At 33.3% G+C, this 17,662-nt stretch overlaps 1 protein-coding gene across 6 annotated transcripts in view; it reads left to right on the top strand.

The window, feature by feature from the left end:
• Zfr (zinc finger RNA binding protein) overlaps positions 1 to 17,662 on the top strand; it is a 77,680-nt gene that overhangs the window by 38,217 nt on the left and 21,801 nt on the right. For 5 of the 6 annotated variants that reach the window (XM_013358771.4, XM_078017145.1, XM_078017135.1 and 2 more), the window contains 9 exons: positions 133 to 329; positions 2,171 to 2,290; positions 3,588 to 3,733; positions 6,114 to 6,276; positions 7,001 to 7,206; positions 8,256 to 8,406; positions 10,905 to 11,046; positions 15,553 to 15,650; positions 16,504 to 16,599. In XM_013358771.4, the coding sequence (XP_013214225.1) occupies positions 133 to 329; positions 2,171 to 2,290; positions 3,588 to 3,733; positions 6,114 to 6,276; positions 7,001 to 7,206; positions 8,256 to 8,406; positions 10,905 to 11,046; positions 15,553 to 15,650; positions 16,504 to 16,599 (1,319 nt within the window). Of the gene's footprint in view, positions 1 to 132; positions 330 to 2,170; positions 2,291 to 3,587; positions 3,734 to 6,113; positions 6,277 to 7,000; positions 7,207 to 8,255; positions 8,407 to 10,904; positions 11,047 to 15,552; positions 15,651 to 16,503; positions 16,600 to 17,662 lie in introns of those variants that run through there. The other variant, XM_078017153.1, reaches the window with a different exon arrangement.

The following is a 17,662-nucleotide window of genomic DNA, read 5'->3' as shown; positions in this document are numbered from 1 at the left end:
AAAATTCCCATCTTTAGTATGCACACAGAAGTTTGACTCTTGGTAGAAAATAACTTTCTATGACGTTTTCATTGTATCAGGGTTTGTCCTTTTATATAGAAATAAAATTACTGTAATTCTTTGTTGTTCTAGGTGGTAACAAGCTACAGTCAACAGGAAATAAAACAGAAGACTTAAAAGGAACTGAATGTGTTAAAAGTACTCCTGTCACTTCTGCTGTGCAGATTCCTGAAGTAAAGACAGATACAGTGTCAGAACCAGTCACACCAGCATCTCTTGCTGCATTGCAGAGTGATGTGCAACCAGTGGGCCATGATTATGTGGAAGAGGTATTGCTTTGAGAATACTATAGCTCTGAAATTGGGTAAAGGGAAGATGTATGTGACTTTGTTGCAAGCATGCTCTACATGTAAAATAAAAGTATACTTATTTATATTTTAGATTTAGGTCACTTATGAAGGAATGAGTATTATAAAAAAGTCCTTTAAGCTTGCCTGTTTAACTTTTTGTTCTTGTTAACAGTGTCACTGAAGTGTAAGGTAACTTTTATTTATTTGCAGATATTCTTGTAATATTCTATTTAGCTATCATAAGACATTAAAATTTAAAAAATTCGCTGGGTGCAGTGGTGCATGCCTGTAATTCCAGCAGCTCTGTATCCTGAGGCAGGAGGATTGTGAGTTCAAAGCCAGCCTCAGCAATTTAGTGAGACCCTATCTCAAAATAAAAAAATAAAATGAATTGGGGATGTGGCTCAGTAGTTCAGTGCCCTTGAGTTCAGTCCCTGGTACAAAAAAAATATTTAAAAATTTTAAAAAATGCATATTTTTTTTAATTCTGTGAAGCAAAAATAATGATGGAGAGAGCAAGTAGATCTCCTTTTGAACAATTATTTTGATTTATGTTTAAAATTAAGGTTGCTAATTTAACACATGACATTTATTTGGTTTCTCAAGTTGATTAGAACACTATTCCTATTTAAAGGTTAAATAAATTAGTAAATGTAGGAGTAAGGGGACATTAGACTTGAATAAATTAGGTTTAGGATTAGCGTTTGCTGTTAGCAGGAAAGAAACCATACAGTGTTGTGACACTGCTATTTACTTTCATTTTATTGTAGAGCATTGTATCATTTTTCTGAGCTTCAGTGTCCACATCTATAAAATAGGATTTTTCCTCAATAAAATTATGAATATTAGATGAAACTAAGAACCTAGTACATGCCTGGAAGACTGCATATTATTTTGAGTTCTTTACTTACAAGATGCATTCTGTAATTTATAAGTAGTTTATAAACAATTCTAACTTAGCTATCTCTTATAAGAGTAAAATTTGAGCTGGGCACAGTGGCACATGCTTATAATATCAGTGACTAGAGACTGAGGCAGGAAGATGGCAAGTTCAAGGCCAGCCATAGCCACCTAGGCCCTGTCTCAAAACTAAAAAAAGGTCTGGTGATTTAGTACAATGGTAAAGCACCCCTGGGTTCAGTATGCAGTATCACTTTAAAAATGTAAGATTTGGTATTCTTTTTAAAAAATGTTTTTAACTCAAACATCCTAATTTCTGATTTGGATTAATAAAATACTCAAAAATTTCAGAAATTTGCATTCAGAGCCAGTCTAAATGCTTGTAATTTCAACTGCATATCCATTATTAAATTTGTAATAACATTCTTGTCTACTTATCTTTCTGATTGTACAGTTAGATGAGCTTTGAGGAAGTTGTATGCTACAGTAATGCTTTTAAATATCTTCATCTCCAAAAACAATTTTGGCCAGCGTTAGGTATTCTGTACTACTGATGAGAAAATTTAAGGCATCTAGTTAAATTACAATCTAAGTGTTTATAGATTAAAATATTCAAATGAAAGAGAATTACAAAAGCAAATGTATGTAATATTTTGAAAGTTAAAAATAATTTCATTCTCAGTTTGTATCCTTTTAAAATAGTATATCCATGCCATTTATGTTTTTCTCCCACTTCAAATTCCAGATGTTCACATCTGTATTAAATAATCCATGAATATTGTGTGTGTGTGTGTATGAAATTTGCAAAATGAATTACACCATTATGTACAATTACACACATTAAAAAATACAGAAACAAAGAATCTGTAAGGGTCTATGAATGAAATTTTACAATTATTTCCTGTTTTTTCTACACCAAGGTGCGAAATGATGAAGGAAAAGTAATACGGTTTCATTGTAAATTATGTGAATGCAGCTTTAATGATCCCAATGCTAAGGAGATGCACTTGAAAGGACGGAGACACAGACTTCAATATAAAGTAAGTAAATTTTAACTATTCTGTTTTTCTTACAACTCATATATTTATGTAAAACAAAACATCTAACCACAACTCACCCAGTCAGTGAACTCGCATGAGCTCTTGAAAGATTCACGTAGGTACTAAATCAGATGCTTGTTTTTTATTTAGTAGTTAGTAAAACCAATATAACTATTTTCTCATCAATTTTGGTAATTGTGGAAAAACGAACAAATGTTGCTTTGATCAAGTAATCATTTAAAGATAGTTGTTCCATATAGTGTTTGAAAAACGTGTCAAATCTTTGTCTACTTCCTTTAACTTCGTAGAACTCCAAATAAAATGAATTGTAAGATGATTTTTTTTGAAAAATTTTATCATCTTGCCCTAGGAATTCTTCACTGGATACACAGTAAGAATTAAGATAAATCTTTTTTTTTTTTTTTCAATTAATTTACCTTCTTATTTTTTTTATAACTAAAAAATATTTATTTATTTTTTATTAGTTGCTCATGACAATACAATGATCTTGACATCATACATTTGATTCAAATGGGGTATGAATTCTCATTTTTTCCAAGTGTACAGGTTGCAGAATCACATTGGTTATACGGCCACGTATATACATACAGCTACACTAGTGTCTATTTTATTCTGCTCCCCTTCCTATTCCCCCCCTCTCCTCCTATCCCATCACCTCTCTCTACCCAATCTAATATGACATTAGATTAGATAAATATTAAGATAAATCTTAATATTTAAAGTTTTAACTAGGTTGGATTAATGAACTAGTTTCATATTTTCTCTTTAAAATGCACGGCTGGCAAAACAGTCTGTTAAATGGCAATATTTTCATGAAAAGAAATATTGCCAAGGCAGATACATAGAATATTTCATCTATTTATAAACAACTAAAATTAAACATTCATCAGTCAGTCCCACAAGGACTTTCTGTTGGTCAACACTAAATTACATACTTAGTAATTTTATATATATATTTTTTTAATTTTTTAGTTGCAGATGGACACAATACCATTATTTATGTATATGTGGTGCTGAGGATCAAACCCAGTACCTCACATATACAAGGCAAGCGCTCAACCTCCGAGCCACAAATCCCAGCCTAGTAATTTTGCATTTTAGTTAATGTATTCTGAATTATTTTCTCTGATTCAATTTAGTTATGCTGATATTTCTCTTTAGGAAATTTTGTAAGTAAAAGCCTCTATGATCAATATGTATAATTGTATGGCTAAAGATGGAGGTAGATTGTTGAAGGTGGCTTCTTTTTTTTTTAATGGTTTTTTTTTTTTAACAGAAAAAAGTAAACCCAGATTTGCAAGTAGAAGTAAAACCTAGTATTCGAGCAAGAAAGATTCAAGAAGAGAAAATGAGGAAGCAGATGCAGAAGGAGGAATATTGGCGAAGACGGGAAGAAGAGGAACGCTGGAGAATGGAAATGAGGTAATATCCTTAACTTTTATTAGCATGATAGTGATTCTTCCTTCATAAAAAAAAGTTTCTGGGTATATGTCTTCCATTTAGAGCAATTCATATTTCTTTAATGTACTTTTAGTGTTTAGTAAGATTGTAAGTCTAGGAAAAATTATGTTAAAATTAAATTATTGGGATTAGGAATTTTGTTGAAAGTGTTATCATATAAAGAATTTCATGTTATAAATGAATAAGTACCTCAATTTAAAACAGGCAAAATAGAATGACTGGTTACCTGATAACAGTATTCTGAATATAAGGGTTTTTCGTTGGAGATGGACACAATACCTTTATTTTATTTATTTAGTTTTATGTGGTGCTGAGGATTAAATCCAGGGCCTCACACATGCAAGGCAGGTGTTGAGAGCCACAGCTGAAGGGGCCCCAGCAAACTTCCAGCTGCCAGCTGATGATTGGCTCACAGCAGCCCCAGCAAACTTCTAGCTGCCAACTGATTGGCTCCTCTGCGGTGATGCTCATTGGGCTGTTTCCCCGCCCTTTCAGACCAGGAGCTGCTCATTGGGGGACTTTTTTGGCTCTGCCCACATGACCCAGCCAATCAGCCTCAAGAGCAGGAGGAGTGGGGGAGGTGAGAGGCTTGTGGGAAGCCAGTGGTGGCAGTTTGGCTCTGAAGGTTTTCCTGAAGAGCTGAGTGGTTTGGCATGTGTGGTTCTAAAAATAAAGTTCATTTCTTTTGACAAGTAGCTCCTGAATTGTGCCCAGCCAGACTGTGGCAGGCAAGCACTCTACCACTGTGCTAAAAATTTCTTATTTTTTATTACTTATTTGTACACACTTCCTATACAGTACTTACTTGGCTTTTATTGTATGTTACCTTTAGTTTTTACCATTACGTGTAAACCAGTTTTTATGTGTAAGATAAAAATAAGTCCTATATTCTTTTTGGAGCTTCTGCCTTTGTAATGTATTCTTCCCTATACTAGGACTTTCATCTCTCTAGTAAGTTATATAATTATTTTGTTTTACTTGCATGTCTAAAATTTATTAAGTACCTAATTGCCAGTAAATGTGTTACATACTATAATGTGAATTGGCAAACAACAGTTAAATGTCCCAGCTGTTATTTTACTTAAACATCTTCAGCACTAATAAACTATTCCAAGTTGGACTGAACATGATTTTTCAGAACCTTCAAGCTGTTTTTATGGGTTTTTTGTTTTTTTTTCTCAAGGCCTACATCACATAACAGGATATTTGGTTCCCTCAGTCCTTGGATTACCTAAAAGAGGATGCTTATTCCCAACATGAAGAAATAAGTAGTTTGTTACAGTGGTGGTCAAGAAGCATAATTCTTTAAGTTTTGTTTTAAACAGATTTGTTAATGAAACTTGCTACCAAAATTTGCTTGACACATGATTTTCTTTGAGAGCTCTTACTATGCTAGTTTGAAGTTGAAAGTAAAGGTAGAACCCAGAGGGAAAGAGATGGTGAAGAAGATTGTAGAATAGATTAGAAAGATGTCACCTGTACACTAAATGTCCACGTTCCAGGTTCAGTTCATGGGTGTTTTATTTGGAATACATAGTAAATTTTCATCTGAACCATGAAGTTTTCATAAAAACCCTGATGACCTTGGCAAATGCATTCATTATTCCTTATGGCGACACTTATTATGAACTAAGTCACAGCTGTTGTCTCTAGTCAGGATATTTGCTTTGTACTGTACTGTAATCTCTGTTGCTCTTTATAGATCCCCAACAATGAAACTGTCTCATTGACCTTGAATTGCCATTTATTACTATACATCATTGATTTTGCGCATATTAGAGAAGTATATATGTTGTACCTGTATCACAAATAGAGAAATTAAAGGTATTTTAAGAGGCTTTCTTTAAGGTAAAAAAAAAAAAAATGTAGGAGAGAGTTTTAGTTTTATAAAGAACAAGAAAATGCTATTAATGTCTGTGTGCACATTGGGTGTTTTATATATATTACTGGTTGAGCCCCATTAGGAGTAGATATTTGGGTTTCCAATCTTTGCCTTGTTTACAGTCCTTTGCCTATTCTTTCTCATTTGTCATCATAAAGTCTTGGCTGTTGTAAAATTTTAAGTTATAGAAAGCAAAATTTCAGTGGGGAGAGATTGGAAGGAACAATTTCTGTTCTTTCTACTTTGACCTTCAGCTCTGAAGTTTTCTTCTGCTTTTTGTTCTCTCTGGTTCTGTTTTTACATTGATTTACTTCTCAATGAAAGCAAATATGGGAAATCAGATAAGTAGGGAAGAAGAAAAATGTTAGGCTGGCTTGGGGAGAATTTTTATGTCATCACTGATGCAAGTCCTTGGGTTGTATTTCTTCTCATAACCTTGTAATATTCTTTGTGTTTCAGACGGTACGAAGAGGACATGTACTGGAGACGAATGGAGGAAGAACAGCATCATTGGGATGATCGTCGCCGAATGCCCGATGGGGGCTATCCTCATGGTCCTCCAGGCCCATTAGGTCTTCTAGGTGTTAGACCAGGCATGCCTCCTCAACCACAGGGTCCTGCAGTGAGTGTCTTTGTTTTTTATATAAAAATGAAAATTTAAACTTGTTTCAACATTAGGAGATCGTTTGGAGGGCTAGTTTGTAGACTAAATCTCTTAATCTAATGGGATTTTTTTTCATCTGATTTAGATGTTTCTCACAAAGATCTGTGTCTTGAGAGTTTATGTTCTGAACAAACTGGCTAAAAGGATTATGAGGAACATCTCATAAAAGAAATCCAGACTACTGAAAACAAGAACAAACATTCAGCAGTTAGAAAAAACAGCAAACTCCTTTGCCTGTTCTTTCTCATTTGTCATCATAAAGTCTTGGCTGTTGTAAAATTTTGAGTTAAGGAAATCAAAATTTCAAAATCATCAATACTTTAAATTTATTAAAAAATATTTTCAGGGGTAGCCATGTACCTCAGTAGTAGAGGTCAAGTCCCTGGGTTTGATTTCTACTACCACATGTAGTCTTGCATTTTCATTTTACTGAAATGGAAAATTGAAATTTTTTTAAATGGATATTTTGCCTAACTGGTTTTTTTTTTAAAGATATGATCAAGTGTAGTTAAAAAATAATATTTACTTTTGCTCAGAAGACTTTTTTAGTATCAGGGATTAAACCCAAGGATGCTTAATCACTGAGCCATATCCCTAGTCCTTTTTTATATTTTATGTAGAGACAGGGTCTCACTAAGTTGCTTAGGGCCTTGCTAAATTAAAGTATAACTTTTCTCTCTAGCCCTTACGTCGTCCTGACTCATCTGATGACCGTTATGTAATGACAAAACATGCAACCATTTATCCAACAGAAGAGGAGTTGCAAGCAGTTCAGAAAATTGTTTCTATCACTGAACGTGCTTTAAAACTCGTTTCAGACAGTTTGTCTGAACATGAGAAGAGCAAGAGCAAAGAAGGAGATGATAAAAAAGAGGGAGGTAAAGACAGGTGTGTTTTCAGTGTTATTTACTGTACATATTTTTAGTTTTCCTTACGTGCACTTTTTACATTTGAAATCACAATTAGATAATTCCTGTATGAGTCTACCTTTCTTAACTATCCTTGTGTTAGATACATAATATTTTCAGCTAAAATGAGAAATACATAGTCCCACTGACAACACATTTTAAACCTTGGATTTTACTCATTTAAGTTTACATAAAAACATATTAAATCTGTTTCAAAGTCTCTGGTATGGTTTTCCAGTTGCATTCAGCTGCTAATTTCTCTATTTTTTTGTTGGTATGTCCCCCTTGCAGTCTTTGTTTTACTATTCTGTAGTAGCACTAACCATAAAGCATGAATAAGCCCAAACTTTAACTCCATCTTTTTTATTGAGTTTGTATAGTATGATCTATAAGTTTTTACTTTTCCTTTTACCATTTGGAAATATTTTTGTATTAATTTAAACATGACTTTTATTAACGGTAAAGTGAAAAGCAGAAGTACTCGGTATCCTTTGTTTTGCCTGTGAGAACTTAGTTCTTGGGTTCGGGGGAGGGTACTGGAGATTGAACACAGGGGCACTCGACCACTGAGCCAAGTCCCCAGCCCTATTTTGTATTTTATTTAGAGACAGGGTCTCACTGAGTTGCTTATTAGTACCTCACTCTTGCTGAGGCAGGCTTTGAACTGGTGACCCAGGGTCTCAGCCTCCTAAGCTACTGGGATTACAGGTGTGTGCTACCATGCCCAGCCAAGAACTTTGTTCTTGATTTATTTTTAATCCATATTGCTTATCTAATGAAGTATGGTTAAAAATACTATAGTTTTGTTAGTGTAGTTGATGATTTTAATAGTATTAAAATAATTTCCCTTTAATATTGTGTTTAGAGAATATCATGGTTCTGACTGAGGGCATATATAGGTCAGTGGTAGAGTGCATGCCTAGCATGGAAGAAGCCCTGGATTCGATGCTCAGCGCTGCAGAAAAGAAAGAAGACGGGGGGAAAAAGGAAATAAATGTCATATTATAATATGAGTTGATTTTGATACAGAGCTTTGAAAGGAGTGTTGCGAGTGGGAGTATTGGCAAAAGGACTACTTCTCCGGGGAGATAGAAATGTCAACCTTGTTTTGCTGTGCTCAGAAAAACCTTCAAAGACATTATTAAGCCGGATTGCAGAAAACCTACCCAAACAGCTTGCTGTAAGTATGATGGAAAATGTTAAATTTACCCCTTGTCTGGTTCAAAAGTTTTTGGCAGGACTAACTGTGCTTCAGTTTAAACCTCAGCCAGCCTTTAAATTTTTGGCTTGACTTTCCATATTGAGTTTTTTGCTTAATTGTGCAAACTGATAAAACTATTTTCTACTTTGTCTTTTTAGGTTTTATGGTGCTTGTATTTGACATGAAGCCATCTTGCCAGTTTATTTTGAAATGTAAAATTGTAGCATATGCCCTCCTTTTCCTGTTCTTTTTCCAATACTTAAAGTGTAAGGCAGTTGATGGGAACAAAAAGTGATTTTTTTTCCCTCTTAATAAAGCCACACTACCAGTGCTTAATTTTAAGTTTTTAAATTCATGAACCTCTTACTTATGTAGTTTGACATATTTTTAATAAAATATAACTAAAAGAAAGGATCTGATTTTGATTTCTTCAGTTTAATTATTAATACAATAGTACCCCCTTATCTTCAGGGATGTGTTCCAAGACACCCAGTCAATACCTTAAATGATAATACCAAACTCTGTGTATATTGTGTTTTCTTTATTCATACATACCTTTGAAAAGGTTTAATTTACATGTTAGGCACAGATTATCTTTTGTAGATTTTAATTGCCAGCATCACTACTCTGCACTTCGGGAACTTTAAGTAAAGTAAGGGTTACTTGAACACAAGCACTGCCATTCCATAACAATCTAATAACAGTTCAACTAAGGGGCTAATGAGCATATATAGCATGGGCTAGGCAAAGTCATGATTCACATAGCTGGCCAGATAGGGGAAGGTGCCTCAATATTTCATCATGCTATTCAGAATAGCATGTAATTTAAAACTTACGAATTATCCGTTTCTAGAATTTACTGTATAATATTTTCAGACTGCAGTGACAACATGTAACACACTACAGAAGGTGAAACTACAGATAAGGGATGACTTCTGTAGTTTCAATTTTCTAATGTTTATAATGGTAGGAAGTACTTCTCTTGTCTCCAGCAAAAAATTTTCGCAATTAAGAGAACATTCCTATTTATTTTTGGTACCAGGAATTGAACTCAGGGGTACTCAATCACTGAGCCATATCTCCAGTCCTATTTTTGTGTTTTATTTAGAGACAGGGTTTCAGTGAGTTGCTTAGCACCTTGCTTTTTCTGAGGCTGGCTTTGAACTCAAGATCCTCCTGTCTCATCCTCCAAGCCTCAGGGATTATAGTCGTGCGACAAGAATATTCCCTTTTGGTTTTACAAAACAACCTTACTTTAAAGCTTGAATTTAATTTTTTTGTGGGGAGGGTATAAAGTCATGATACCTTGAATAAATTTTATTCAAAACCTTTCAATTTAGCCATTCTGAATTCAGGGATTAAAATTTCATTGGCAGTATGGATCCTGCAGTACTAAGTCAGAATACTACCTGACAGCAATATTACAACAGATGATAAAAGAAACAGTGAAAGCACCTTGTTGAACTTAAACTAGCACCACTCTAGCACTTTCTATTGTTCTCTTACCATTGTTCTAGAGATGAAGTTCCTGTTTGTCTTTTTACCTCTTTGTTGTCCCTGTTAGGCCAATGAAAGGGGCAAAGAAAAGATTAGGGGCCTTAGAATAAAGTCATAGAATTTGTAAGAAACATCTCCATTCTAATGTGCTGCTTAATAAAACTACAAAGCAGGAAATCCTGTATCCTAACTAAATAATTAACAGTTAAGCTAAAGCAGATAGCTCTTTCAAAGCTACCTGCTCTTATTATGTAAGTGGATTAACAAGTAAAGTAAAATTAATTCATCATCATCATAATAATGGGTTTTACATAATTAACAACCTAAGTGTTAGGTACAATTATTGTTCATATTTTACAGGAACAATCACAGGGTAAATAATTTGCCCCTCTTCACATGGCTTATAAAGTAGAGCTAAGATTTAAGACTAGACGCTACACTGTAAACACTTCATGTAATTTTTGTCTAAAACTTTAATTTATTCATATAAATTGTGACTTTTTACATGTCTACCAAATTGCGGTAAATCTTGGGGTTTGTTTTTTGTTCTTAAGTGGGACTTCCTGCTTCCTGATAAGATGTGGATCTATTGAATTCACTGAGAATATATACTGGGAATGGTTGAATTGTGGCTGTAGGATCCAATGGTTGAATTGTTAGGTCCAGTTATTTTAGTTCCAAGTTCTGTAAATATGAAAAAATAATGCCATTATTTTTTTATCTAAGAATTCATCATCTAAGAGACATACACCCAAATAATACTGATAATGTTAAATATTAGCTCAACAAAGATTTTGAAAATAAAGAGGTACAAGAGATTAATGATATGGATATTTTTGGCAGATCTTATAGTAGTATATGATCTTATCTTTATAGAATGGTTAGGGTAGTGGAAAAATAAAAGAATCATAATGAAACTACTTTTGTCTGTTAACAAATGCATTATATCCAACTAATTTCTTATAATCTTTTTTACATAGGTTATAAGTCCTGAGAAATATGACATAAAATGTGCTGTATCTGAAGCAGCGATAATTTTGAATTCATGTGTGGAACCCAAAATGCAAGTCACTATCACCCTGACATCTCCAATTATTCGAGAAGAGAACATGAGGGAAGGAGGTTGGAAAGCTGTTAAACATTCTACTTTTCTATTAACTGTTTTTTTGTTTTGTTTTATCATTATTTTCAATTTACCTACTCTTTAAGATGGCATTAAGCCCTAGAAGGCAACATGCTGGCATTACATATTTAATAGATTTGACTTATTTAGCAACCAGTTTGGGTTGAGATCATTTCCCACAAAGTAAATGCGCTTGTTAATGATAATTTTTACATGAAACCCATAGGATATGATTGGTTTTCTTGATTTTTTTTCTTTTCTTGCTAACCTCAGATTTCTGGAAAAAAATTCAAAATTATTTTTACTTGGCATAGTTGACTTGTGAAAAAAAAAATTAAATGTTTACTAGTATAGGGGCCACAACTTTAACTTCCATTAAGAAGTTCTCAATTTTGCCTTGTCTTAAAAGAAGACAAGAAAGTTTCACAGACAAAATTGGCTAACTATTCTTAGCACTTATATTTGAGGTATTATATATGTAATCATGGATTTGGCTTGTTCTGAGGTAAATATTTCTAGTTCTCTGAGGTTGCTCTTTGGTTTGGAGCACTTTCGTAAATGTTGATCATCCTAATGCACACAGATTTTGATATTTGGCCTGAATATCATATTAGAATTAAAAATAAATTAGGCAGATACAGTTAGTGAGTTAGAGTACAGTTCAGCATTTTTAAACTTAATTTGCTATTGTAGAATATGAATCCTGCTGGTGCCAGCAATGTTGCTTTAGGGACTGTTCTGTAACATTTTTAAAGCTTCAAAAGCTTTTAAGCCAAAAAGCATGATCAGTGTCTGCAGTATGTTGGTTCTTTTGTTTTATGGGTCAGATAAAATTTACTTTGTTTCCTTTCATGTTGTTTTTATACATCTTAACTTGTTAAATATGGAATTACACTAATATTTCTTTGTGATACAGGTTGAGAAAAGCCTCTCAATTATTGTCCCTTTAAATTTGTTTTCTTACAGCAAAGCATTGTGTTTTTTTTTTTTTTTTTAATGGCACTGGGCTTTCTACAACCCAGGAAAAAGGCATTTTACCTAAAATGTCATTGGGAGACATGTTTTATCTTGCATACTTTGTTTATTTACCATATTAGGATTTGTATGTTGTATCTTAAGCTTTGCATCTTCAAAATAAACGAGTTTGAGTTTTGTGTAAAGGATCTTTTATGTAACATGAGTTTCCACTCAAGGTGTTGCTGGAGAAAGAGTTTGAGTCAATCTGATCAGGTCATAAGTAGCATATGACCTTTTACTTATGTAGCATATGACTTTTAATATGTAACATATGACCTTTTATTTAGGACTGGAAGTTTTAAAACTTTCTAATACAAAATATTATAAATGTTGCTATTTTAGTGTGAAATTATATAACAATTAACTTTGTTTCAGAGTACATTCTGTCCAATTATGTTTAGACTGAATTAAATTATGTACAGTATCAAGCCTTTTTATTATGTTGCAAAAAATTAAAGTTAATAGTGTCATAAGTGTAAGTTCTTTGATAACCTATCCCTTTTAAAGGAAACAAAATTATATTTTTGTCTGACCCAGACTTGAGTTAGAATTACTGTTCTGAATTATAAAAATGAACCTGAGGGAAATGGTCAGTTCAAAATTGAAAGATTGTGCTTCAAGACACTGAGCTGGAAAGTTGGATATGCAAAAGTGTAGAAACATTGATAGAGTGTTCCTTGCTGCAGATAACTGCAGTAAATCATGTCTTTAGCTTCATTACGAAGATTGCTTCTTTCTTGCTGCAGAGTAACGGTATGTATTCTCTCTCACTGCAGCTCCCGATGCTCTGTGTCTTAAAATCACTTAAAGCCTATAGCTTGCTTTGGGGAGTTAGTACAGGGGTTAAGGAAGGCTTTGCCGGAAGAACATTGTAAATCATGAGACTGACTACGTGCACATAGTGTGGTAGCTCTTTGATGTGTAAAAGCCCTGTTTCATATGAAAAAAAGAAACTATTAAATTGTTCTAATAACTGTTAAACGCATGACAGATTTACTTTATAGTACTGTGTTTGACAGTTAAACATTTAATTGACTTAAAGCTTAAGATGTTCAAAATGCTCTAACCCTTGCTACAGAATTGTTTTCTGCAGCAAGTCAAGTATTGTGTGTGTTTTTTTTTCACCTGTAGCTTATCAGGCCCGGTCCAAAGCCTTCTAACAGAGGGGATTGATTCCTGTCAGGGGTTGCTGCCAAGACATCGGAAGGATTTTTGACCAAGGTTTTCAAAAGCTCAGTGTCACATCTGCCATTTGGTTAAGGAGGGATTTTGGATGCAGAGTCTGGCATTTATTGTCTTTCGTGTGGCTGTTTTGTTTGTTTTGTCTTTGTCTCTTCTAGAATTAAGCAGTGTTCACACTAGTTTTTAAATGGTTGAGTGGATTATATATTATGTTAATTTAAATTAATATATTCTTATTAACTTTTAATCATAAAATAGTGTGGACACAGCATGTCTTCTAATTGGTGATTAACCCCTTAAAATTTTTGAATTATGTTCATGTAGAATAATAATTTGCATTTTGTTTTTATAAATTAACTGATTTCTGTTTTAACTGGGTGTTAGGCAGTAAGTATGATTTAAGCACGATATATCTAAGGGGTTAATCCACTTGAAGTAAAAAATGGGTGCAAAAATCCACACTCTAAATTTAACAGCAATTTCCTACTTATAGTTCTAATATATTTTTAACTTGAAATAGGTGTCTTGGCATCTTTGAGTTTGTGTCATTGATTAAAATTTCCAAAGTTATGAATGCTTGTGAACAAAATTCTTCTGTATTGGAGGAAATTTTAAAATGGTGCATTAACATTATATTATTAGAAACTTAAAAGGAGATTGCACACCATCACCTTTGCATTTTAGCTTCAGCAAATAATGTAAATAAGGAACATGGAAAAGAGGTCCTTTAAAAGCATGTTCTAGATACTTTGGAGAGCAAGAATGGTTTGGGGAGTTGATTGGTTTTTTTTGTTTTTTTTTTTTTCCCCTTAACTGTGCTTTCACGTGTCTTTCTTCCTTATTTCAAAGAAGTCTTTTTCTTATATTAAAATTTATTTCTTGTTTTCAGTAGCTAGTCTTTCAAGTTTTGAAATTACCTACTAATATTTTTTCCTTAATAGTTTCTTTTTAGCACCAGATCCCTCCTTCATTGCTCATTCTCAAAATACTACATAATTTTCCTTGATTATATCTATAAGACTTCCTTTTTATAGATCTTCTAAAAATTTGTATCTGATTATTTGAGGAATAATAACTGAGAAAAGAAAACCCAAGTGGGATGAAATTCTTCATCAGTTTTTTAACATACTTTTTTATATGTCATCTGCTGAGAATGAGGACAAGCTGTCTTTTTTAAGATTTCTTAATACTCATGATAAGATATACATTGAAGTAATTTGCAAACGTACCTTTTTCTTGTTTTATCTTCTGTTTCTTCTTTTGTCCCCAATATTCATTTGGGGTTCTCAATGAATTATATCCTGAGTGCCTCGTGATTTTGTTTTCGTTGACCAAAGGACTGCTATAATTAACTGATGATATAGAAAATGTACTATAAAGTCCCTGGAAACTATGAATTAGATTAAAAAAGTTACTATTTGCTTGCTGATAGTTTGATTTGCATATTTGATATATCATGTACATTTTATAGATTTGTTTAGATGAATATATGGTTGGTCCTTTGACTGCTTATGTGAGTGACTTTTTTTAGTTTAAAGTTAACTTCTTGTCCTGGTTTAGTTTCATATTTTCTCCACAAGTTTTATGTACATCATTTATGTTTTAACCAAGTTGAAAGATCCCTATATATTATTTATCATCAAAACATTCATTCATCTTATTCCACCTTCTCTGTTCTTAATTCCATTTAACCATGCTAGTTTCTATTACCCATTTCTGCTTTACCCATTGCTTCTCTAGTTACTCTTTGGATTACATTTTGTGAAAACTTTGAATTTTAAGGGGCATTTCATATTTTAAAATCCTCTTGTGGAAGAAAATCATTGATCTCTTAGAGAAATGCCTGTTTGGGGGCCCCCCATATTCTATTGATCATTTCATATTTATCATCAGTTCTTTGCTATAATTAGCCTCAGAATAACCTTTGATCACTTAGAATACTCAACAAACTCAGTAGTTAATTGTACATTCTCATTTATTAAGGTGGATTTTTGTGTTCCCTTTGTCTTGTCATCTTTGTGCTGGTGCGCTGTGTCCAGTAATCTTTCCTTTGGATTTCATTTGGGTGGGTAGGGTTTATTTTTCCAGAAAATATTATATTATTAAATTAAGAGTTAAATTTAATTTCTCCTTTTATTCTTAAAATTGAATTATGTAAATTTGTTGAAAATAACTCCCTGGGTGTGTTAAAATGCTGACAAACTTCAAATGGCTCATGTGACACTGATGCTACTTTAAGGAAGTGTCTTGCTCACCTGGTCAAACACCCATTCCTCACTGCATTTTGCCAATTCAATCCATTTTAGATGTAACCTCGGGTATGGTGAAAGACCCACCGGACGTCTTGGACAGGCAAAAATGCCTTGACGCTCTGGCTGCTCTACGCCACGCTAAGTGGTTCCAGGTTCGGAACATCATTTTACTTTTTTCTTGTAGCCTTATGAGAGAGTCGTTCAGTACACATGTTTAACTGTGCTTAAACATTTCAAAAGATTGCCCAAGCAATATTATTTTAAATTAAATCTCAGAAAATATGTTAACATAGAAAGCTGGATGTGAAGATTCTGCATATTGCAGTTACTATTAATTTGACAATAAACTTTCATTTTGGGGGTGTTTTGTAGTTTGGGTTTTTCTTTTTTCTTTTTAGTGGCTATATTTAAACTTGTTTAGGAACATCACATGTTTGTATATGTATTATATTCCATAAGGCTGCAGATTAACTTTGCTTTAAATAATGGAATATGTGTTTAAAGCTTTGTGTATAGTTTTTTAAGATTTTTCCCCCCTCTTTCTCTAAGTTAATAAGTGTAGGGAGTGAAAGGTGAGGAAGCAGCTGTTTGGTTTAGTGACTTTGCAGTCATGCAAAGGCACAGCAAGGAAACCAAACAGATTTCCTTAGCCTTTCAGTCCCTAGACAAACTTTTTAGCTCTTCACTATTTCTTTTATTTCTAATGTAGGCAGATTTTTTTTTAAGTTTAATGTTTTAAATGAATATAGGTCAAGGTTCACAGGGGATCAAGAAATTTTATTCTTGTATAATCTGTTTACTTTGACCTAAATACCAACTTTTATATACTAACCCTGGCATAAAATACTGCTGTAAATGGCAGCTCATTGAATCCAACTTTTAAGTGTGATTATTTTTGTTTTTATCTGAGCTTCCATTGAACAGTGGTATTTTAATTTTTTTTCATCAAGGGATATTTTCAGTATTTCTAAGTTTAATCCAGTTGGTTTTTGTATTGCCCTCAAGGCTAGAGCTAACGGTCTGCAGTCCTGTGTGATTATCATACGTATTCTCCGAGACCTCTGTCAGCGAGTTCCAACATGGTCTGATTTTCCCAGCTGGGTAAGTAGTATATAACTGCATGGTGTAAAAAAATAGACATTCAGGAAATATGTCTGCAGTTACTTTTACCCTTAAGCTTCTATTTAGTTATCAATCTTATTTTTATTTATTAAATACAGGGTTTTATTGTTTATTTTTGTGTGTGTTTTGGCACTGGGGATTGAATTCAGGGTCACTCAACCACTGAACCACATCCCTAGCCCTGTTTTGTATTTTATTTATTTAGAGACAGGGTCTCACTGGGTTGCTTAGCACCTCCTGGTTGCTGAGGCTGGCTTTGAATTCTTCATCCTCCTGCCTCAGCCTCCCAAGCCACTGGGATTATAGCTGTGCACCACCATTTCCAGTATTTTGTTGTTTTTTTGTCAATTTTTTGTTCGTTTTCTTTTGATGGGAAATGCTGGGCATCTTAGTATGTTTGATTTTTCTCAGAAGTTAATAAAGAATTATGTGTCATACTTATTTTGTATTTTTTCTTTGCTCTTTTTTTTCCTCTTCCCAGTGGTTTTTTTTTTTAATATTACAGCAGTAATTAGTTGGATTTTACACATATAGGTATATTTAAAAGACTGAAAATGAGCTGTTAAGCCCCTGTGCAGAATACTGTTCATATGTTTTTAAAATAATGTATAAAGTTGAAAATTTCAAAAATTCAATAATTCAGAATGGTTAAAAATAAGTATCGAAAGCCTCCTTATTTAAAGGCATCCCATATATTTGATTTCAGTCAAGCCTTTTGTTTTTTAGGGGTGGCAGGTATTGTTGGGGAATTGAACCCAGGGCCTTGCATATCTTAGGCTATTCCATAGCCCCTGTTTTTTTTTTTTTTTAACTTATAAATAACTGTACTGTTATAATACTATTTGCATCTTTCTTAACAAAATAGATGTTTTTTGAAAAGCACCTCATTCTCTGTATTAACTATGTAGTATTCCCTTGTGCTGTACTTTATTTAGTATTCATTTGATAGACATTGGAGGTTTTTGCAGACTTCAGCTTTAAGTCCTTATTTTATATATTATTTTCAAGTTTTTGAAGGTAGAATAAATTGCTACAGTTGAAA

The sequence above is a fragment of the Ictidomys tridecemlineatus genome, chromosome 1, assembly GCF_052094955.1.
Source record: "Ictidomys tridecemlineatus isolate mIctTri1 chromosome 1, mIctTri1.hap1, whole genome shotgun sequence".
Lineage (NCBI taxonomy): Eukaryota > Metazoa > Chordata > Mammalia > Rodentia > Sciuridae > Ictidomys > Ictidomys tridecemlineatus.
This window is presented reverse-complemented; position numbering and strand designations above follow the sequence as displayed.